The sequence below is a fragment of the Rhea americana genome, unplaced genomic scaffold, assembly GCF_003343005.1.
Source record: "Rhea americana isolate MKP2758 unplaced genomic scaffold, rheAme1 scaffold_227, whole genome shotgun sequence".
Taxonomy (NCBI): domain Eukaryota; kingdom Metazoa; phylum Chordata; class Aves; order Rheiformes; family Rheidae; genus Rhea; species Rhea americana.
In genome coordinates this window covers 1,346,460-1,366,237 of record NW_028186343.1, presented here as the reverse complement: position 1 = coordinate 1,366,237, position 19,778 = coordinate 1,346,460, and the positions used below count along the sequence as shown (strand labels likewise).

The 19,778-nt window shown below is 44.8% G+C and overlaps 2 protein-coding genes across 2 annotated transcripts in view; one reads left to right on the top strand and one right to left on the bottom strand.

Moving 5' to 3' along the window:
• Nucleotides 1-276, bottom strand: part of LOC146595400 (derlin-2-like) — a 7,382-nt gene extending 7,106 nt beyond the window's left edge. Inside the window, exon 1 of the mRNA XM_085305849.1 lies at nucleotides 240-276. Coding sequence (XP_085161975.1) covers nucleotides 240-276 — 37 coding nt within the window. The remainder of the gene's footprint in view (nucleotides 1-239) is intronic.
• Nucleotides 277-8,993: 8,717 nt separating this feature from the next.
• On the top strand, nucleotides 8,994-19,778 carry LOC146595399 (solute carrier family 2, facilitated glucose transporter member 11-like). The gene is made up of 12 exons (XM_085305863.1): nucleotides 8,994-9,014; nucleotides 11,335-11,433; nucleotides 12,018-12,178; nucleotides 12,914-13,038; nucleotides 13,720-13,849; nucleotides 14,022-14,170; nucleotides 15,279-15,466; nucleotides 16,246-16,356; nucleotides 17,487-17,588; nucleotides 17,719-17,794; nucleotides 18,804-18,931; nucleotides 19,578-19,778. The coding sequence occupies exons 1-12, from the start codon at nucleotides 8,994-8,996 to the stop codon at nucleotides 19,776-19,778; spliced, it is 1,491 nt and encodes a 496-aa protein (XP_085161989.1).

The following is a 19,778-nucleotide window of genomic DNA, read 5'->3' as shown; positions in this document are numbered from 1 at the left end:
GAGGAGCCGGTTTGTCCGGGCGGCTTACTGCAGCGAGCAGCCGGCCCCCGGCCCAGCAAAACACGAGGGGCTTGGGGCTCTCGGGGTTCACCCGAAATCCTCGGCTCCGGCTCGCGCAGAGCTTCCCCGGGGCGTGCGGCGGGCACCCAGGCAGCCGGAGACCACCGAAACGAGCCCGGAGGCGCCAGGGCCCTGGGAGGCCCTGGGGAACGGCAGCGGGGTTCCCACTGAGCTCTCACGGAGAGAGCAGAGCCGCTCGGCTGCCCGCAGCGGCATCGAACGTGTTACAAAACACTCTCTGAAGGGAAGAGCTGATAAAGGTCTAAATAAACCTTCTGGCATCCTTTACTCTTGTGCCCATTATGCTTTCCCGAGCCGTCTGCCATACTCGGCAGTCAGGTCTAACATTACAACCGCCCTGGTTTCAGACAGAGGGATGGGTCTGGTGTTGGGTTTCTGCAGAAGAAGGTTAAACTGTCATCAGATTCTTAATGAGCCCTGAGATTTCTCGTTAAGCCCCCGCGGTTAATGGGAAATGATATCATCGGTGGGGGAGGGAGTCTTTCTCTTTTCCACCACYGCCACTCTGACTGCTGTTTGATGAAGAATAAAACCCAGCTGGAAAACGAGGGGATGGTGAGGTTAAAGCAACATAGTAGGGGAAGGAGAGGAAACGACTACAGACAGGTGGGCACAGAGGAGACCGGGGCGCCGCGGGGCTGAGAGCGCGCTGACCCGACAGCTCTGAGCAGGGGCGACGCCGGGAGGCAGCCTGGGAACGGAGCCGAGGGGGAAACTCGGCCTTTGCGCGGCAGCAACGTTAATAAATGGGTTTGTTGCTACAAGCTTTTGGTGGGAGGTGGGACAGATGTGAGAGCTCTAGCAGGTGAGACTAGCCAAGGTTATGGGCAAAGAAGGTTTTTTATCAGGGCCAGGAGCTCTGCAAAGTGCTGCCTGTATTCATGTGGCTATTTCAGTCCAAAGGTCCTGTGGCTCTTTACCCTTCATCTCAGCTGCCAGCAAAAGGGGAGCTGCAACCAACTCAAAGAAAGGAGAATGCCTAAGTGAGAGATATCCTGCTCCCCTGCATAGGAGACTAGAGATCTCCTATGTTCTTTCACTGTATGCAGGCAAGGGCTGAGTGTGAAGCTGAATTCAAGCACYGTGACTCCTGTGCCCTACCTTGCTTGAACCAAGGCTGGAGATGAACATTTGGAGACTCTYTGCTGGAAAGAAGTCATACTGGATCTCAGTCTAACTAGCTCCACAGAGATGAGAATCCAAAGTGATCAACCCCACTCGCTCCCTGTGCAGGACTATGTCCAAATCAGACTGCATGAAATGTAAAGAAATGTCATCAGTTTACCATTTTTCTTCTTTTCCCTTGTTTGCCAGCCAAAATTAGAGAGATCTACTTCTCCAGGTTTCTGCCTAAGGATTCATGGAGGGGGAAAATGATGAAATCCATCGAGTAGCTCACCATCTAGCACTGGAAGAGGCCAGACAAATCTCAGTGACACTTCCAGTTCCCAGGCCACTTTCTACCCATGATCTCACTCCCTTTGGAGTTCAAGCCAAGCTGACTTCATGCATCACAGTGCACCCAGGGGCAGCTTTTGTCTTTATTACAGTCCTTGCCACATTTTATGGGCTTTGGGAATTATTTCACTTTACATAAGCCTAGTTGCATAGCTGAGTTCTCAGTGCACATTTTTGTAGTGATACAGACATGGTTTCATTTTAAAATCATGGACTCCAACTAAAAGCCTCAGAAAAGCAAACCCAGACTCTTAGTCTCAGCTAATTAAGTCCCATCATTATCTCTCCTTAAGTCAGCCTCAGGAGGAACTGAAACATGATGGTACCAGGGCAACTCTCTCTTCCATGCAGTTTCACATACCAGTTCTGCATCTGCAGGCTTAGCTATAGTAATGTGCTGCACTCAAAACTCTTGCAATTCACAAACCAGTTCAGAAGAAAATGCYCCTGAAAATGAAGAGCTAGTGCATATTGGGCACTTGCTGCTGTGGATTCATTTAGCTTTGATTAAAAAAATACCAATTTCCTGAAAGAGCATGTTTTTATGGATACACAGTGTTAGACCATTACTGGGCTCTCCTATTTTTCTCTGTTTTTGTTTCTTCTGTTTCTGGGTGTCATTTTAAGAAACATGTCAGTATCTTTTTTGGTTTGCAAGTAAGCTTAACCCTGCGACAGAAACTCAACAGCTTCCTGTCTCAGTTTCTGCAAACCTAAACAGCAAAGAGTTAGAAAACAAAGAAAAAAACTCGAGGCACATGAGCATGAGGATAAATGGGTTTTTGCAGAGTTCATCTCTTYTGTTTGTAGTAAATTGTTGTGTGTAATTCATGCTTCCTGTCTATAAATGCCAGAGGAACTCGAAGGCATGGAATTCTCCATTCTAATTTAGTAAAGACAAAAACAACCCCTCTTGAGCCCATCTGGAACTTGTTTTTATCATAAATGTTTTGAGCACAATAACAAGTTCAAGATCTAACTGCCCTCACTAATCTGTTACAAGAATAGGCATTGTCTAGAGGCAGCAGCTCCCATTTTGCCCAGCACAGCATGGCCCRGGATCGCAGGGTGAAAGGAGCTGTGAGCCAGGTCAGCACTGGCCTTTGGAAGCACTCGGCACCCTCTGCCAGGGATGCTCACACCCCTCAGCAGCTGATGGGGCACGAAACCAGCCCCTGGACGCACACTGGAGGAGTGTCCAGCTGGTGACATGTGCTTTCTGCTTTTAAGACCATTGGTATTTTGTAAATCTGTCCAATGACCTTTTGTAGCATGTCCTACTTGAAGACATACATGTACCTCCCTCTAGCTAGGGTACATGGCCCACGAGGGGAAGGAGTTCATTCCCTAGCCCCCTAACCCCAAGCATCTTGCATAGAGGCCTGTTCCATCCCACCCACAACAGCAAAGCCCCAATTCTTTTCTTAATTTGAAAAAAAAAAAAATTGCCTTCCTTACAGCCCCCTGTCAGCCCCCACTGTAGGATGTGAGACTGCGTGAGCTCTGCACAGGATCCGACCCATCCCAGTGCTCCCCAGGACATGGCAGCCCTGAGATCACTGCTGGCCCCGATGTATCAGAGGTCCCTGTATGAYTACAGACGTGGAGACACTAGAAACACATTTGGAAAGAGCAGCATGTTGCTCCCCCATAGGTACATCTCAACAGCCAGAGGACTCTTACTATAAAGGTTGTTTCAGCTCTCCCAGACTCAGTCGTGGTGTGATGGACCACTTCCACCAAGAGCTCCACACTCACCACAAAATAGTCACTAAGTGTTTCTGTTTCAGCTTTGGAAACACAACACCATGAGCTCTCTGTGCACAGATAAGCTCTGTAATCATAACTGATTTAAGCTCTTAAAATATTTACTTTTCAATGTTTAATGGCCACATACGAATTCTTTCTCCTTCATTAAAGGATTTTCTATCAGTTAGCTCTGCAGTTTGGTGGGTGAAGTCAGGGAAAAGTCAATCAAATAGATCTGGATGGGTTTTTTTATTTGTTTGTTTTTTAGAAAGAAGCTAAGAATTATGCTCAGAGCTCAGCCCTCAAAGGCCATACAGTTTGTGCAGCATGAATTGAAGCTTACATAGTTTTATATTTCTTATACCTTGTAGTCCAAAAATATAGTTCATACAACTTTACTTTTGACATATCATGAGAAAGAAGATTTCACCTAAATCTCCTTGATCAGAGCCCAATGACATTTTGAAATAAAGCACCTCTTCCAAAACAGCTTCTGATCATGAGTTGAAGACATCAAGCAAGAGAACCTCTGTCTCTTTGCATGGTTATTTTTTCCAGTGCTTAATCATGCATGTTAAATTCTACTGCCATGTGATCTGTCCTCTGCACCACAGGTCAGCRGAGAATATTCTTCAAGGGCCTTCATTTTGTAACATCCATTTCATAACCATTGTGGTCAAATCAACAACTGACAAGCAGTGCTTGTTTCTTATAAAAAGAGGTCTATGTTCAGCTGCACAATAGCACACAAACAACTGAGCCTGTTGTCAGCTACTGAAGACCCCTGCAAGGACCAAGAATGGGTATCTGTACTTTGGTTTTTACCAGGGCAGGACTATTTGTCCTAATCTAAGTCTCTGCCTTGGAACAACTGTTATGAAAAGGTCTACTTAAAATGAGTTTTAAATATGAAATCAGGATGGGTTAGACACTGACACCTCTGCATATATTTTTCTCTCCTCTGTCAGAAACATTCAGGAACATTTACTGCCACTGGCAGAACGTAAACACTCTTCACTTGCAATCAGGAACAGAAATTTTGTTCATCCAAGCAGTCGTTCTCTCTGGCCTTCAGTTTAAACTACACTTCTGCAACAGTGTACAGTACAAGAGATGAAGAAAAGGGAATAGCTCAACCATTCCGTGACCTACAGTTCACAGTGGTCTAAGAAAACGAGATTTCAATTATTTTTAATATTCTGGGCTTTCTATATTTTCCCAGAGAACCTCCATTCCTTATCAGTGGGACAGAAATGTAGAGTGCTGATTCAACAGACAGAAGATAGTGTCATTCCTCTGATGTCCAAAAATCCTAGCTGGCAAGTGAAAGCAGCTACATTCCCTTGGCAGTATCACCCCTCATGTCCTCAGAGGACTCAGCTCCCAAGCAATATTTCATGCATCTCTTTTCCATGGTCTGGAAACATCCCAATTACTTTGTGTGGTAGCAGAAGCTCTGTCAGTATTGGGTCCCTGCCCTGAGAAACCTCTGCAACGGAACCCACTTCCTGAAGTTCTTACACAGTGTCTTGAACTTACATAAACTGTGGATTTTTTCTAATGAACATTACTGGGCTGCTGAAAGTCAGAATAATGGTGTCACAGCGGGGCTCTCATTTCCTACGAAGAAAATCCCATTTAACGACTAAGTTCCATAAACATTGCTTGCACCATAAGAACAGCAGACTTGCTGGCTGTTTCATGAGAAAGCTGCTTGTTTGTGGATGGTCCTATTTGTCTGCTTCTGCAGTCTGCGTGAGTTCTGCAAGAGTAAGGACAAATAGGCAAAGATAATTTGTGTTTCACTCTGATGGGCTCTTACAGGAAAAAGAGAATGCCTTACAGAAATCACCAGGCTAGGGCTCGGGAGATAGCCAAGAACCAGTCGGAGAGCAGCTCTGAATCTCTCCTGTGATTTACAGCCCAGCGTTCTTAGGGAGAGTTCATCCTGCAGACCCAAGCCACAGAGATGGAAATGGAGCCTCTTTTCTCTTCTTGCAGTGTACCTGCAGTTGGTCCAGGGGATCCTGAGATGAAAACACTCTAAAATGTAGGAACCTTTCAGTGCATGGCAGATCAAAGAGCATGTGTTGTCTTTCCTACTGGCAGAATTACCACTTACTCCTGCAGTCAGWTAATTACAGGCACAGAGACTGCCATCACATCCTCCAGAAAACTAGGTGATTTGATGATGACAAGTTTGAGTTCAATGAAAAAGTATTTGAGGGAAGAGAGTGGAAGGTCCCCAAAGTGGTCATGCTGGATCTCTGCCCATTTAATGTTAAGGCTTCCAAACCCAGGAATCAGAGCAACTGCAATGAGATGGTTATGCCCTGGTGATAGGCTCTGCAGCTGGAGATTTCCCCTCACTTACACAACCTGTGACTCTGAAACTGTGAGGACTTTTCCTAAGGACTGAACACTGGGAATGCTGTTAAAAAAAAAAAAAGTGCAGCAAGAAGACAGTTAGAAACACAAGCAATGTGAATATCTGTCAGCAACAAAGCATGATTCATAAGAGAAAAAGATCTATCCATCCACTCATCAATGCTGTTATCAGAAAAGACAGAGAACAACATCAAGTGACTCCTAAYTCTGGCCAGTCTAGTCTGTGCACACACAGACGTAGCCACAGCTGATTTATGCCCTTTCTGGAGCARCGAGGACTGTGAACAGCCTGTGACACAATCCACAGTATCTCACTGCCCACCAGCGAGATTTCCTCTATCTTCTGGAGCTCACTTTGCAGTCTCCTCTCTCAGCAGAGACTGCCACAGACAGTTGCTTCACTTCATTGCCCAGCTTCCCAGATCTCTGTTTTAACCCCCACATTAAAGCATGAGGGAAACAAAGATGTCAGGAACAACAGTGCCACCCGCCTGCCAAAGAGAGTTCAACCCTTTGGCCCCTCCAGGCATGTCTGAAAGAGCTGGAGATGCCTCTCACAGTGTCTGAAGAAGAATGAGTTTTGGAGAGGCAGGAGGTGGTTCTCCACAGTTCAGGGAAGGTAAAGGTGAAATCAGCAGCAGCCTGAGGAAGGCCCTTTGGAAAGCTCAGCAGAAGCTGTAAACACATCTACTGATAGCATCTGCCCCTGTGCATCAGTGTCCAGTGCCCCTAGGATTGTCTTTGGACCGTAACCCATATTACCTTCATCTTCTGTTAAATAGAAGAATGTGCATGTTTGTCTTGGAAAAACAAGGCAAAGCAATGGTCCAAGCAGGCAGTACTTGACCTGGTCATTGTAGAAATACATATTTCTATGTTTGATCATCAACAGAAATGAGAAAGATGCATTAGATTCATGATGTACAGGCCCATGGAATGGATTGGACCAACTGCCTGGGTGAGCTGCACTCCGTTGCCTCTTATCCAGCAGCTGATGTGCTTCGACAGGTTGGTTTCCATCTAAGGAGCTAGAAATGGAATAATCCTCATCTATCCCAAAGGTGTCCATGACACATCATAGTGACTAAACAGCCAGGGACACTCGACCTGCTAGCCACAGGCTGAAACTCCTGTATGCCATCACCCGTGGGGAGGAAGACTTGCACTTGGTTGCCCTTGCTGCCAGCAGGCAGCAGTCCCTGTTTATATGATGCTAGGAAAATGGAGAAAGCTCTTGCCTAACACAGAATATATGTTTTGCTTCCTGGAAAAGATCTACTCCAAACTAGTTCCATTCAGAATAGGCAGTAGGAAGATACTTTTTCAATGTCTTACAGTTTTTGATATATGGTGCCTAGGATAGGTATCCGTGGTTGTTTTAACTTTTACAGCTAGGTACTCTATTTTCTCAGTTATCTGCTTTTCTAAGTTATCATTTGGGAACTTGTTGGAAGTAGTCCCCTGATCGCTGCCATACATCACAGGCAGCACACCAAAGCTGGTGCTTTGGATTCAGAGCCTAACACAGAAACTTTGTACTTCTCCTGCCGCTTAGTGGCTGCAGCTCATGCAGCACTCTCGAAACACCTCCTCCTTACACATACACACACATTTCCAGGTGAGAGAGTCCTGTGATGCTGAACAGGTTTGTGTTTCTGCTCAGGCGTAATAAAACTTGACTAGAACAGAGGGGCATTTTAACAAAAAAAAAAAAAAAAAGAGAGAGAGAGAGAGAAAGAAAGAAAGCTTATACTTACTTTGAATACTTTGAAATCTGTCACAAATTGCACTCTGCAGGATTAAAAAATGTTAAAATATCATCATTACACTGAAAGGCCAGATATTACCTGAAAGAGCAACTCTGTTTTTACTGCCTGTAATGATATTCCTCTATCCCCCTGGGCCTCATCCCTAGCATTCAGCGGTGTGCACCACTTCTCGCTGCCAGGGATGCCTTTTACAGAAAGAAGCAGCCTACCCATCGCCACTTCTGTAGCGATGAGCAGCTGTCACTTCACCAAACACGCTGTGTAAGGCTTACCAGCTACTCTATCCTGATTAAATGATGATAGTTAAAATGAAAGAGTGTAAAATTTGCACCCTCGTCAAAGATAAGCCAAAAGACACAGATGAAAGGTCGCTGAAGAACCCATTACTGCAGTGGAATGAAACCTTTTCTACTCATTAGAATTTATCTGGAGCCTCTCAGGGCAGTTTCTACTGCATAAAGCTGTTTAATTTTTAACCAGGATTTTGAAACAGAGCAGAGTTTCAAGAAAATTGGCTGTGAACTGCCACAGTGTGACATTAATCCACTGCATGAAGGCTCTTCCAGCAGGCCTCTACAGGCAAAGATAATGGAGCTCAGTTGATCCCTTGATCAGTACTTTCCAGAGTACAGAAACATTTATAGTTGTTGGTAGCACCGGCTTCAGAAAGCAGCTCCTTCTGAGGCTGTAGAGGGAACGATGCTCAAGACAGGCACCGGGTAGGGTAACACTCTGCATGAGGCTGTTTTGACCAGATACTCACTCTTCCCCCAGCAGCCCACCTTCCCATACACACCTCTACACATTAAATGCAGATGCGCTTTAGAAACAAGAAGGTCACACTGCTTGGGTAAAAGCAAAGCCCTCTGCGTCCTGTGGAATTAAAGCCAGAGATGATCATTCAGGGACAAAACAGAGGCCTGTAAGCGGCGCTGGTTGTTCTGTGCCAACGGAGGGGAGAGGGAACAGGATTGCAGTCTTCTGTGTATCACCTTGCCAGCCCAGTTGAGTTGCCTACATGTTACCACGACATGGACAGGGACACAGTGAATAGGTCTGGCATAATGGGCGTTTTGGGCTCACTCCCGTGACTGACAGGGCAGAGGGAAATAATCTGTTTTGTCTTTCAGATCCTAGGTTGAGTTCCCAGACAAAAGGAGTCAGAAAAAGCTTTGGTTTCTTTCTGCTTCRATTGCATTCAATCAGATAAACACTACTGGGGAACAGGGCCAGACACTTTGAGAGGGAATTTACTGCTGTCTGCTACACTGCCCTTCAGGAGGATTTAGGCAACTCTGGATATTGCAGAACCATTTCCCTAAACTGTCATGTACTTAAAACAAAACTGAACTGCCTCTTGCTAATGATCATGAAGCCCTGTTTTGAGAATGTAAATCACTTGGCAGGACACCTGCCAAGTCAAGTGTTTTATCATAACGTAATGGGTGACTAAATGCACATTCCAGTCCTGGAGATTTAAATAATCCTTTAGAGCACTGCTGAAAGTACCAGAGACCTTAGCAAACAGATGAAGACCTACCTAAGGAGATGAACAAGCTACAGAGACTGGTAAAAACCATCTATTTTACTATTATTATTGATGGATAAAATTCTTATTTTAATTTTTAGCAGGTTGTGTGAGTATTAGAAGGTACTTACAGAATTAATTGTCCAAGTCATCAGAGTCCCTGGGATAAAGCAGACAGACTGACGGCTCTCCTAGCAGCTCAATGCCACCACAGTGGCTGGGACAGTAGTGCAGAGTATTAGGGAAGTTTTGGGAAGGTAACACTGTAAATACAGCATGGCTCTAAGCACAGAACTGTTTGGCAGCTGAAGGCAGAAGCAAAGCACCTTCGCTGAGCCCAGAACCACGAAGGAGCTCTGCGATACAGGAGCTGATCGGAGATGTACTCTATAATGAAAGCAGGGAAATGAGCAGGAGTAGGGTTACATCCTAGCTACTGCGATTAGAAGAGAAGCAATGTGCCTGCTATTGCAGAAATCTCTTAGCTGCACACTTGGGGCAACTGTGARTAACAGAGGTCTCAGGAGCACAAGCCTTAGCTCAGTTCTGATTCGTGAGACAGTAAGTGGTGCAGACAGGGGAAGTGGAAGCGAGTGAAACGTAACTGCTTCTAATGGGRACAGCAAAGGGCTCACCTTCTTGCTGCATGGTGGGAGCAGCCTGGCTTCATCTCTGTCCTAGGAAAACATCTTGTCTCAGGCTGTCATAGAAGTTATTTACAAGAAAAGTCCTTGAGGAAACAAAAAATCTTGAGATTATTTGAATTGCTGATTCTAAATCTATTGAAAGAGCWGGGAAACCCTTCTATATTTTGATAGATGGCTATGTAAGAGAAAAATGAGCAAGTAGAGCACAGAGGACTCCCTGGCTTTGAGCTGTCTGTCTTCTTCCCAGGATCAATAGTAGCATTCATGTAGCAAGACAAAATCCAGCCTGAGGTGCCTTGCACTGCTGAGCAGTGGCTCCTCGTACCCCATTGCCCCCGTGGGAGGGTTTTGCAAACAGGGGACTGTTAAGAGCTGTCCTGGGCCTGGACTACCCTTAACACTGTGCAGGAAGTGTCAGGCTAAGACCTGGCTACAGGCAGCCTGGGGGTCCCCAGTGAGCTCAGGGTGGGCTTGAGACATGGGCCAGAGCTCCCAGCCCAGGGAGAGCAGCAGGGCAGAGCTCGCCAGTCACAGCATCTCACATGCASAAGGGGAAAGCAAAGGCACAGGCACAAAACAGGCATGAGTTGACAGGGCCTGGGGGTGACACAGAGACCAGCCAGTGGCACAGTGTGGCAGCCTCAAGGAATGGGTGTTCACCAAGAGTGGGATGCAAACCCCCAGCTGCGCTTCTCTAGGGAAGCAGCAGGTCGGTCTGGAGGCAGAGCCAGACACCCTGCAAAGTGTCGAGGTGACAGTGGCAAGAACGACCTGAGATTTACAAACTTGACAGAGGGGAAAGATCAGCAACACTGTGTTTCGGCAGTTTCCATGCAGTCCCTGACTCTGCACAGTCAGCCCCAGGGTTGTTCTGCAGTGGGACCCACATTTACGCCTGGTACAGTCAGGGCATCGTAGTGCAAGGTGGGGAAGATGTGCGCTTTTCGCTCGCAGACCTGCAGGTGAGCTCTCAGCTTTCAAGCTGCGTCAGCCAGACAATATTCTGGCTGAATAAGAAATTACAAACTGATAAGCACAAGAACTTGCGGGAACAACRGTGTAATGAGAAAGTTCAACAGAGAGGCATTGTTTGCTCTGTATGAAATGTGAAGCAGCATAAGAAAGGGTCTCTACTTTAAACTGAAACGAAAGGACAAAGTAAGTAAAATTTCAAGGAGGAGGTAGAAGAAACAGCATGCTGATGAATCAGAAGCACACAGGATACATATAGCCATGAGAAAATCCCCAGTACTACAGGGAAGCTCTGTCTGCTAGAGCTTAGACAAAAATGAGACAGAAGACATAAAACTTAGGAATGCTTCCTGAATATATCATCATGGGAATCCAGATTTTTGAAATGAACTGAATTAATTGAAGCAATAATACAAGCCTGTACCAGTATTTATTGTTGTTGAGCACTTTTTTAAGCACACATTATTAAATGAAGGACATTGGAGGCCTCAGTCCAAAAGCTATTCCAAATTCTTTGTGAATTGCAATGAATTAAAAATACTATTTTGCAGTAGAGGGGGCCATAARGTTTAAAAATTTGTACTTTTTTTCCATCTTTTTTTCTGTCCTCCCATTTTATGAAGATGTTTGTAGCCTCTTCTAATTTTCACTTCACAYCACTCAAAGTGTGAATGGGCCAAATTCCTGCTGGGCTACTTTATTCTTTGCAAAAAAGCCATCCATTTCTGTCCATCTTCTTCAGCTTCAGAGCAAGATCCTGATCCTGACAATATGTGCCGCTGGGATTGGAGGCACTTTCCAGTATGGTTACAACATCTCCATCATCAATGCTCCGACTTCAGTAAGTACTGCTAGTCTGAGAGCTTCCCCCCGAGACAGGAGCCAAGCTTCCTGCCGGCAGACCCCTAGTGCCTTCAGTCAGGCCGTGAAAAATGGCCTATCACCAAATGTACAGTCTGCTAAAACTAAGGATGAAAAAGAATGGATATGCTGTTCCCTCGGGATAATTCATAGCTTATTTACAGGACCATGGTGTCACCAGCCACCCTTAAGGAATGTCATTTGTCAAAGATGTCACTCGAAAGCCTTGTTTCAATTATTTTAGCAAATATAATTCTAAAAATTTCCAACTTACATAGTCTAAAATGGCGTTTTGCCCCTGAATTCGAAGTTGGACCCATGCAATACATTTTTTAAAAATCCAAGATAGGTAATTAATATATAAACCAGTTTCAGCTTATCAACAGCTAAAGTTTTACTCCCTTAGTGCCTGTTAAAAACATTTCTGAGAACGGAGGTCATTTTCAGCCAAAGGTTTGGAGCCATGGACACAGAATAAATGRATCTCTTAAGAAAAATCCTTTACGTTTCTCAGTGTCCTTAACCTCTACGTTGCAGTTAAGCAGCACTGTCCTTCCCTTGCAGTACATTCAGAGGTTTATGAACGAAACGTGGCTGGAGCGCACAGGCGTTCCCCTTGAGAGCAACRTGATCCTGCTTCTGTGGTCTTTCACTGTCTCCGCGTACCCTCTAGGAGGACTCACTGGGGCTATTGTGGCTGGTCCCATGGCAATCATGTTGGGAAGGTAATACAGCACTGAATTTTGTTTAATGCTTTGTAGCTTCCATTAATCCATGTGGAATTAAGAGCCCTACAGCCAAATATCCACTGTAGTTAAAATCATGAGAAGACTTTTTCCACCACAGATCAGTCTGCCATTAACATTCCGAGCTGGCAGGGAGACACTACCTTGTACGGCAGTATTTCATGTCTCAAAACCCAGCCTGGAACAGCTCTTGCCTCTTGCTGTCATGGGACACATGAAAACTTTTTGATGGAAGTTTCATAAGGCTTTTCCTATTACATGAAACATACCTCTTTCAACAAATTGGTGCTTTTAGACAAAAACACATMTGACTTACTGAAAGAATACCCATCCTATTTAAGAAGGAAACGTGTAAGTGCAAGAGCAATGAACCTGGGTAGGGACCCTGTGATGCCTTCAGTGTGTCGAAAGCTGACCCTGCAGGGATCCCCTTGATCATGCTGGTAGTCGGATGTGGCCCTGTGTGAGCCATGCAGATTAKCTGCCAGTGTTGATTCCTGGTTTTGTAACAAGTCACCAAGTCTGTTCAATGTGCCATGTGCACAAGGTCATCTCAAGTAGCCTTTGGGGTAACCAGGACATTCTGCTGTAGAGCTGAGCAGCCCACCTTGAGCTTTCAGGCAYGTGAAGTTGGATCTGCCACGTGAAATATTTTATCTAATAATTAAACCTCACTCATATCTGACCTCACAGTTGTGTCTATTCTCTCTGAAGGAAGATGTCTCTGCTGTTGAACAATGTGTTTGTGATCATAGCTGCAGTCCTGTCAGGATTCAGTCGAATGGCAAAATCCTTTGAAATGATTATGCTCAGCAGATTCTTTACTGGCCTGAATGCAGGTATGGAAATGTGAGAAACACAACAGAACAAATGTGAGAGGAGTATCAGCTAGAAGAGATTTAAGTAGGAATCATCTAAGCCATTAAAATAATTCATTCAATAATTCAAGTTGCATATACAGATTTTATTTTTTGCTTCTAAGGATCTTTTTAAGCGTACACAAGAAATTGTGCCTGTGTAATACACATGTGAACATCTGTGTGCAGTATGCATGCTGGGAGGGGAGTTCTGGTAGAAACTGGGCTGACAGTTGATTTCTCTCTGCTTGTAAGAATGTTATCAGCCACTTACCAGGGTGAGCACCAACATTAAACTTTTCATAGAAGTTCATCCCAGGGAATGACTGACACAAGTGACTTAAAATATGATTTTCCCCTCAAAACGGGGGACTAGAGTGAGGCATTATGTTTATTCCTGAAGAGACCATGATAGGCCCAGCCAGGTTTCAGTTTTCTTACCTATTTCTTCTTATAACTATCAAAATCTATGTGTAGCAGCTTATGCAATGAATAAGAGGAAAATGAAATGTTTGGGTAAATCCTAAGCACTGACACATCAGTCATCRTGTTGCCTACAGTAGACAAAAGAGTCCAGCTGTTGACCTCGAGAGGTGGTTGGCTGCACTTGTCCCCATCTCCTCTGTCTCCAAGCTGAGGTCAGCGTTTGTCTGCCTTGCCCAGGTGTAAGCATGAACATTCAGCCCATGTATCTGGCAGAAAGTGCCCCAAAGAAGCTCAGAGGAGCTGTGGCCTTGACCTCTGCATCGTTTACAGCCCTGGGGCTGGTGCTGGGGCAGGTTGTTGGACTCAGGTAATGTACAGCTACAAGCCCAGTTTATACTCATTAAATATCTTCTCCTTTTTATGCTTTACCACCCCTCTCTTTTCTTTCTTTTCCAGTGCCCCCACACAGCAGAGGATGCTGGGCTCTTGCCATACTGTAAAATGTATTGTGCAAGTTTATATATATTTTTTTTCTGCAGGGAGCTACTAGGAGAGGAAAAGAGCTGGCCGCTCCTTTTAGCTAGCAATGTGGTGCCTGCCCTGATCCAGCTCATGGCTCTGCCTTGGGTCCCTGAAAGTCCCAGATATCTCTTAATTGACCGAGGAGACAAAGAATCCTGCATCTCTGGTGAGTCCAGGGTAACTCTCAGCCTCTCACTAAGAGCATGAGATCCATTGGCTGGGCAGATAAACAGCAAGAAGTTGGACTGCATAGTCTTAATATACAGTCCAGTTTGTCTAGCTCACAGCAATTTGAAACACAGGCTTCTTTCCAGCACAGATACTCTGTTTGGTAACTCTACTGACCTCAGATGAGCATAAAAGCTTTAAGTCAATACCATGCCTATCACACTGGTCTCATGATATGGCCGAATATCTGGATGATGTTTTTCTAAACCAGAGGACCATATTTGACCTGCACAAAACATGTAGTGCAGGCAATGTCTATAATTGTTTCTACTGCTGTACCCTTATCTCTGCCCRGGTGGTGGTTGGGTATGTATTTGTATAAACAACTACAGTAATTCCAAATGCTGATGGCTTGCCTTTGTGCAGACTTGGGCTCATATCTTTTGAGAACGGTGCCACAATTTTTGTATGTAAGAAGGGTCACATCAAGTTGCAATTGCTTCCTCCTTCCAAACTAAACATGTTATAATCTTACGCATTTTTTTAATGTATTAAGAAAACTGAAAGGCATTTTCTTACAAAAGACTTTTTCCTACAAAGGCAGAGTCAAAAGGTGGAACTTGTGTTCACAATGGAGTATATGTCTTGTAACTATGAAGTGAAATAAATGCTAGYTGAAGAGCTCATGACCAAATCTGAAGCCAGTTCATATTAAGGGATTTGCTTAGATTTGTAGCACACAAATCCCCATATACAGAGACAATAGAATTAGTTTCTAGGAAACATGTGCTATGTACCAAGAACATTTAATTCCCTTAATTTCCCAGGAAAGTTACTTGAGAAGCAAGTCAGAAGCATGGCTGCTGAAATGACAGTGGTTGGAAATACTTCCTTGTCAAACAACAGCGAAGGATTTGCAGTCCCTTTTCMCCAAAATTCTTCAAGTGGCTGCAGCACAACTTGCCCTCTCCATGTATGAACAGAGACTGCTCCACAGCTTTCCGCAGCCACCGCTTGCTGCTTGATCCCTCACCCTGCAGAGGGAGGCAAAAGGAAGATAAAGTGCTTTGAGCTCAGGGGAAAAGAGGTTCCTTTTGTCCTTGCAGCACTGCAGAAGCTCAGAGGCCACTGTGACCTGAACGCAGAGCTGGAAGAGATGCTAGCTGAACAGGCTGCCACTGAAGGTCAGAGAGCGAAAAAGCCTTGGGAGCTGTTCCAGAACCCAGCTGTGCGGTGGCAGCTGATGAGTATCATCGTGCTGAGCAGTGCCATGCAGCTCTGTGGGAATGATTCGGTAAGCAGTGTTGCAGCCACGGCAACCAGCAGCAGCTGTATCAGGAGACATGGGTGCAAGCTCCCAGGTTTAAATTTCCTTCTGCAGCAGAAAGCAAGTTGGCCTGCACTGCCTGCAGAGATCTGCTTGCTGAAGGAGATATGAACAGAGTGATGAAGCAGTCACTTTTCCCAGTAGGAGAAGTTAAATTGGAACATGTAAAATGGTGGCATAAAGAGAGAGCTGAGAACAAATACTAGATCTGTGCTACACTGCCTATTTAGTACACAGAATAAATCCCTTTGGCATCCAGCCCTAGATGAAGTGAGGAAGGTTGGATGGAAAAGCCAATAAATGWTGGAAAACAAGATAAAATCTATGTACACCAACAGTCTTCTGAGAGATCGGGAGACAACAGTCTTTCATTATTGATGAGAGTCTCCTATTCTTACAAGTGCTTCTTCTTGTATCTAGTATACTGGGCATCATGGAAAAGGCCTTTTTTTTCCCTAGGGACCAGTCTGTATTTAGTACCCTTCTAATTGTCCTGCAATATAAAATTCATGCGGGTGTTTGCTTTGCAGACCACCTACTTTGAGAGACTCTTTCATCAGCATCTGAGAGCAATTCTCAGACATTTGGTTTCCAAAGTCCATCTGTGCATTATGGAAACATTCAGAGAGATGCTGTCAAAACTGCCCATATGACATTGGTCATTTCCTGCATGGTCTTCAGGAAAAGCAGTGGGTTGTGTTTTCAGGTATCTTCCCTTACAGTTCTCTCCTCTSTTTTCTCCTCAGATGTATTTTTATGCAGCTTATGTGTTCCAAGAGGCTGGAATTCCACAGGAAAAAATCCCCTATGTTGTAATCGGCACGGGAAGCTGCGAACTGATCACATCCGTTACTTGTGTGAGACTCTTAAAGCCTCCGTAGGCTCTGTCAACCGTCAGGAAGCTGTTAATAACAAATTTCAGATTTACATTGCCCTTCATCCCAAAGCAGCAGTTTATACCCAGCAGTCAGGTAGTCCCTCAGCGTTCATGTCCACATAGGTTAATGTGGAGGTCGTTTGTAAGATATTGTATCTTCATAACCATCTGGAAACTGCTGTTTGAAAGGGTTTAAATGCTTAGCTTTTTGTCCATGCACATTGCCATTTGCCTATATCCTCAACCTTTAAGATGAAACTCTACAATTATAATTTAAAACAGACATTTGCCAAAGTAACCAGAGTGATTATTTATCATCATAATTGTGGGCACAACTCAGAGGCTGGTGAAGAGAACAGTAGCAGAGGGACTTGCACTCAGGCTTGCCAGGGGAGGTCTGTCCAGTTGCCTCCCCCACGACAGAGGCTGACTTTTGTCTCGCAAGCTGTGCCTGGCAGTCTGTGGCCCTGCAGTCTTTCCTAAGCATCCTGAGGGATGCTACACTCTCCAGACCCTGTCTCTTTATGATGAGTTACAGCAATGAGYAAGGACCTCAGCAGCCCCAAGGCACGCTCGATCCAGCCATACTGGACTTTCAGCTTTAGTTGATTTCCTTTTCTCTAAAATAGACATTAGAGAAGTAAACTTAACACAGGTCTGGAGAAACAAACTTTTCAGCTCCTTAGCTTGCCACTTCTCAGCACCAAATTTCCTTAGACTTTTAGTCTTGATTAAAACAAACAAACAAACACACACAGAATAGCTGCTACGTGAATCTCTCTTGGGCCGACCAAGGACCCAGCTYGAGAAGCAGAGGAATTGTCTGCAGAAAATGTAACCCTTTTGCTTCATGTCACTATAGGTAGTGCCAGTTTAGCCTCAGCTGGGACACTCTCATCTCCCCTGAACACCAGCTTGCCTGGCTCTCTGCCTGACATACCTGCTGGGCAGCCAATCTCTTTTTGCTAAGAAGTGCATCCTTGAAGCAGCTATAGAGCAAGTTGTAGAGCAAGCTAGGCACTGAGATCTGAAATGGGACAGAGGAAGCAGGTGGGAAGCATAAACAGCCATTAAATATTTTGTGTTGCTTTGCTGTGTTGCTTTGTGCAGAACATGATCATAGACTATGCTGGTCGGAGGCCGCTGCTGCTGGGGGGGTACAGCTTCATGGCAGGATGGGCCGTTGTCTTCATGGTCGCTCTAAGCCAGCAGGTATCAAACTTCACTTAGTTATTGAGGGGAAAAGGAGTCTGGACTTTGCATCTTGTATGACTGGGGTGTTGAGTGATGGCAAATACTGCAAGTGTCTCAACTGATCTTCCCTTGTTCTCTGTGGCTGTAGACTCAGGTTAGCTGGATGCCCTATCTCAGCATGGTCTGCATTTTTGCCTACATCCTGAGCTTTGGAATTGGACCAGGTCAGTTCCCAGCATGTCTTCCCTGRCCTTTTGGGTACTGCTGGGGTTTGGAGATGTGTATGGGCAGCTTATGGACACTGGCAAGCTCTCTTTAGCCACAGCACACCCAAATAAATCAGGTTTCTGCCAGTGATTTTCAGCAGTTTCCCAGGGGTTTGCATGCCCCTGTAAGGGAGAATTGTACARGGACAGTCTGTGCTGTTCTTTCTGTCTTTTCTTCTTACAAGTCATCTTGGGATGGCATTTTGCAGGTGATGTTTGAAAGGAAACTTGAAAGTAAATCATCAGTCCTGAATGTAATTCTTGTCTTGAAGAGACAGCAAGTTTTTGATGTCATACCCGGTTCACTAGGGCTGGACACCAGTACTTCTAGTGCATCATTTCAGTCCTAAAGGTTGATAACTCTGTCATTAGATTTTTTTTTTTTTGCATACACCATGTCTATTTGTTAGCTTATTAACATGCATTTTCTTGGCAGAATCCATTAGTTTCTGTGACTGTGTGCAGATACACAGGTTTTGTGTGTGTGTGTGTGTGTGTGTGTGTGTACATGCACGCACGTGTTTACTCGGTATGTGTGTAGATGTGAGGCTCTGTTCATCTACATCAGTTTGAAGTAAGGGCAGGTAAGAGAGTAACCAAACTGCAAGTGTCAGATACTGTATGGGTTGGAAATAATTTCTAGACCCAATTTCTACAGCAATGTACGGCTGAATTAATTGTAAGCTATTCTCCCAATCTGATTCTAGTGAGAATAATGTGGATTACAAAACCTTTCCCAGAAGTTCATTCTAATAGGAGAGCCAGCTCCTAAACTTAACTTAAAATTTCCCCACTGCAGTTAAGCTCTGTTACCACTTGTTTTGGCACTGTTGACTAGTGAGACTARCTTACCGAAAATTGGTCCCTGTTCTCATGTTTCATGTTGGTTTTGCTTGTTAGTACTTGTTCTCTTGCTTTAAATATTACATCAACGATATTTTTAATTTTCTTGCCACTTCTTTTSCAGCTGGTGTAACCGGAGTTCTGCCCACAGAAGTTTTTGATCAAATGTCCCGGCCAGCTGCTTACATGATTTGTGGCTCTCTGCTCTGGTTCAATCTGTTCCTGGTCGGAACAGCCTTTCCATTCATCGTGGTGGGTTCTCAAGGAAATRCAGGCACCTGCAGTTCTTGAGCATTTTCTGTGAGAGAGACTATGACACTGCCAAAGAGATGAGACAGGGCCTGGAAACATCACAAGTTGCAGGTGCACAGTAAGATAGCACTGCCATGAAAATTGCCTTTATGAGGAAAGTGGACARGAACTCCTCTAAACCCAACTTCCCATGTGTTCTCTACAGTGATTTCTGATGTGAGTCTGGAATCAGATTAATTTGGGGCTCTTATGGCCAATATTCCTTCTCTGTCCTCAATTGAGAATGGCTGGGACCAGAGTTGTGACATAATTCCTCTTGGTCAGACTCTRGCTCTCTTCCCTAAGGTGTTTCCTGTGGTGAAAGGAAGCAGAACTCCACAATATGCCCCTGTCTTATCCCTCACAGTGAGTCCCCTTTCTGTACAATTATGTAGAGAGAAAGATAGGAACGGGTATTTTGAGATTCTTTCTTTCTTTGTCAAAAGACAAGTTATGCTGGAGAATTGCTGCATCCAGGCTTGTGAGGCCCACACCAGTGAGCATAGAAGTACTCCCCGGGTGAATTTAGTCCATGCAGGAAAGGGGTTTAGTRGCCTGACATTTTGCAGAATGTCTCCAACACTGTCTTGTTTTTCTTCCCCCTCAGAAGAGTCTAGCACATTTCTGCTACGTCCCATTCTTTGTGGTCTGCATCTGCACTGCTCTCTACGTTGGGTTCTTCCTTCCTGAGACAAAGGGAAAATCCTTCCTGGAAATCTCGGAGGAGTTCAAGAAAYGGAACTTCAAAACTCAAACCCATACATTTTTTTATAAAGGCCCTGAGGAGATCAAATCCACCGTGTTGTAG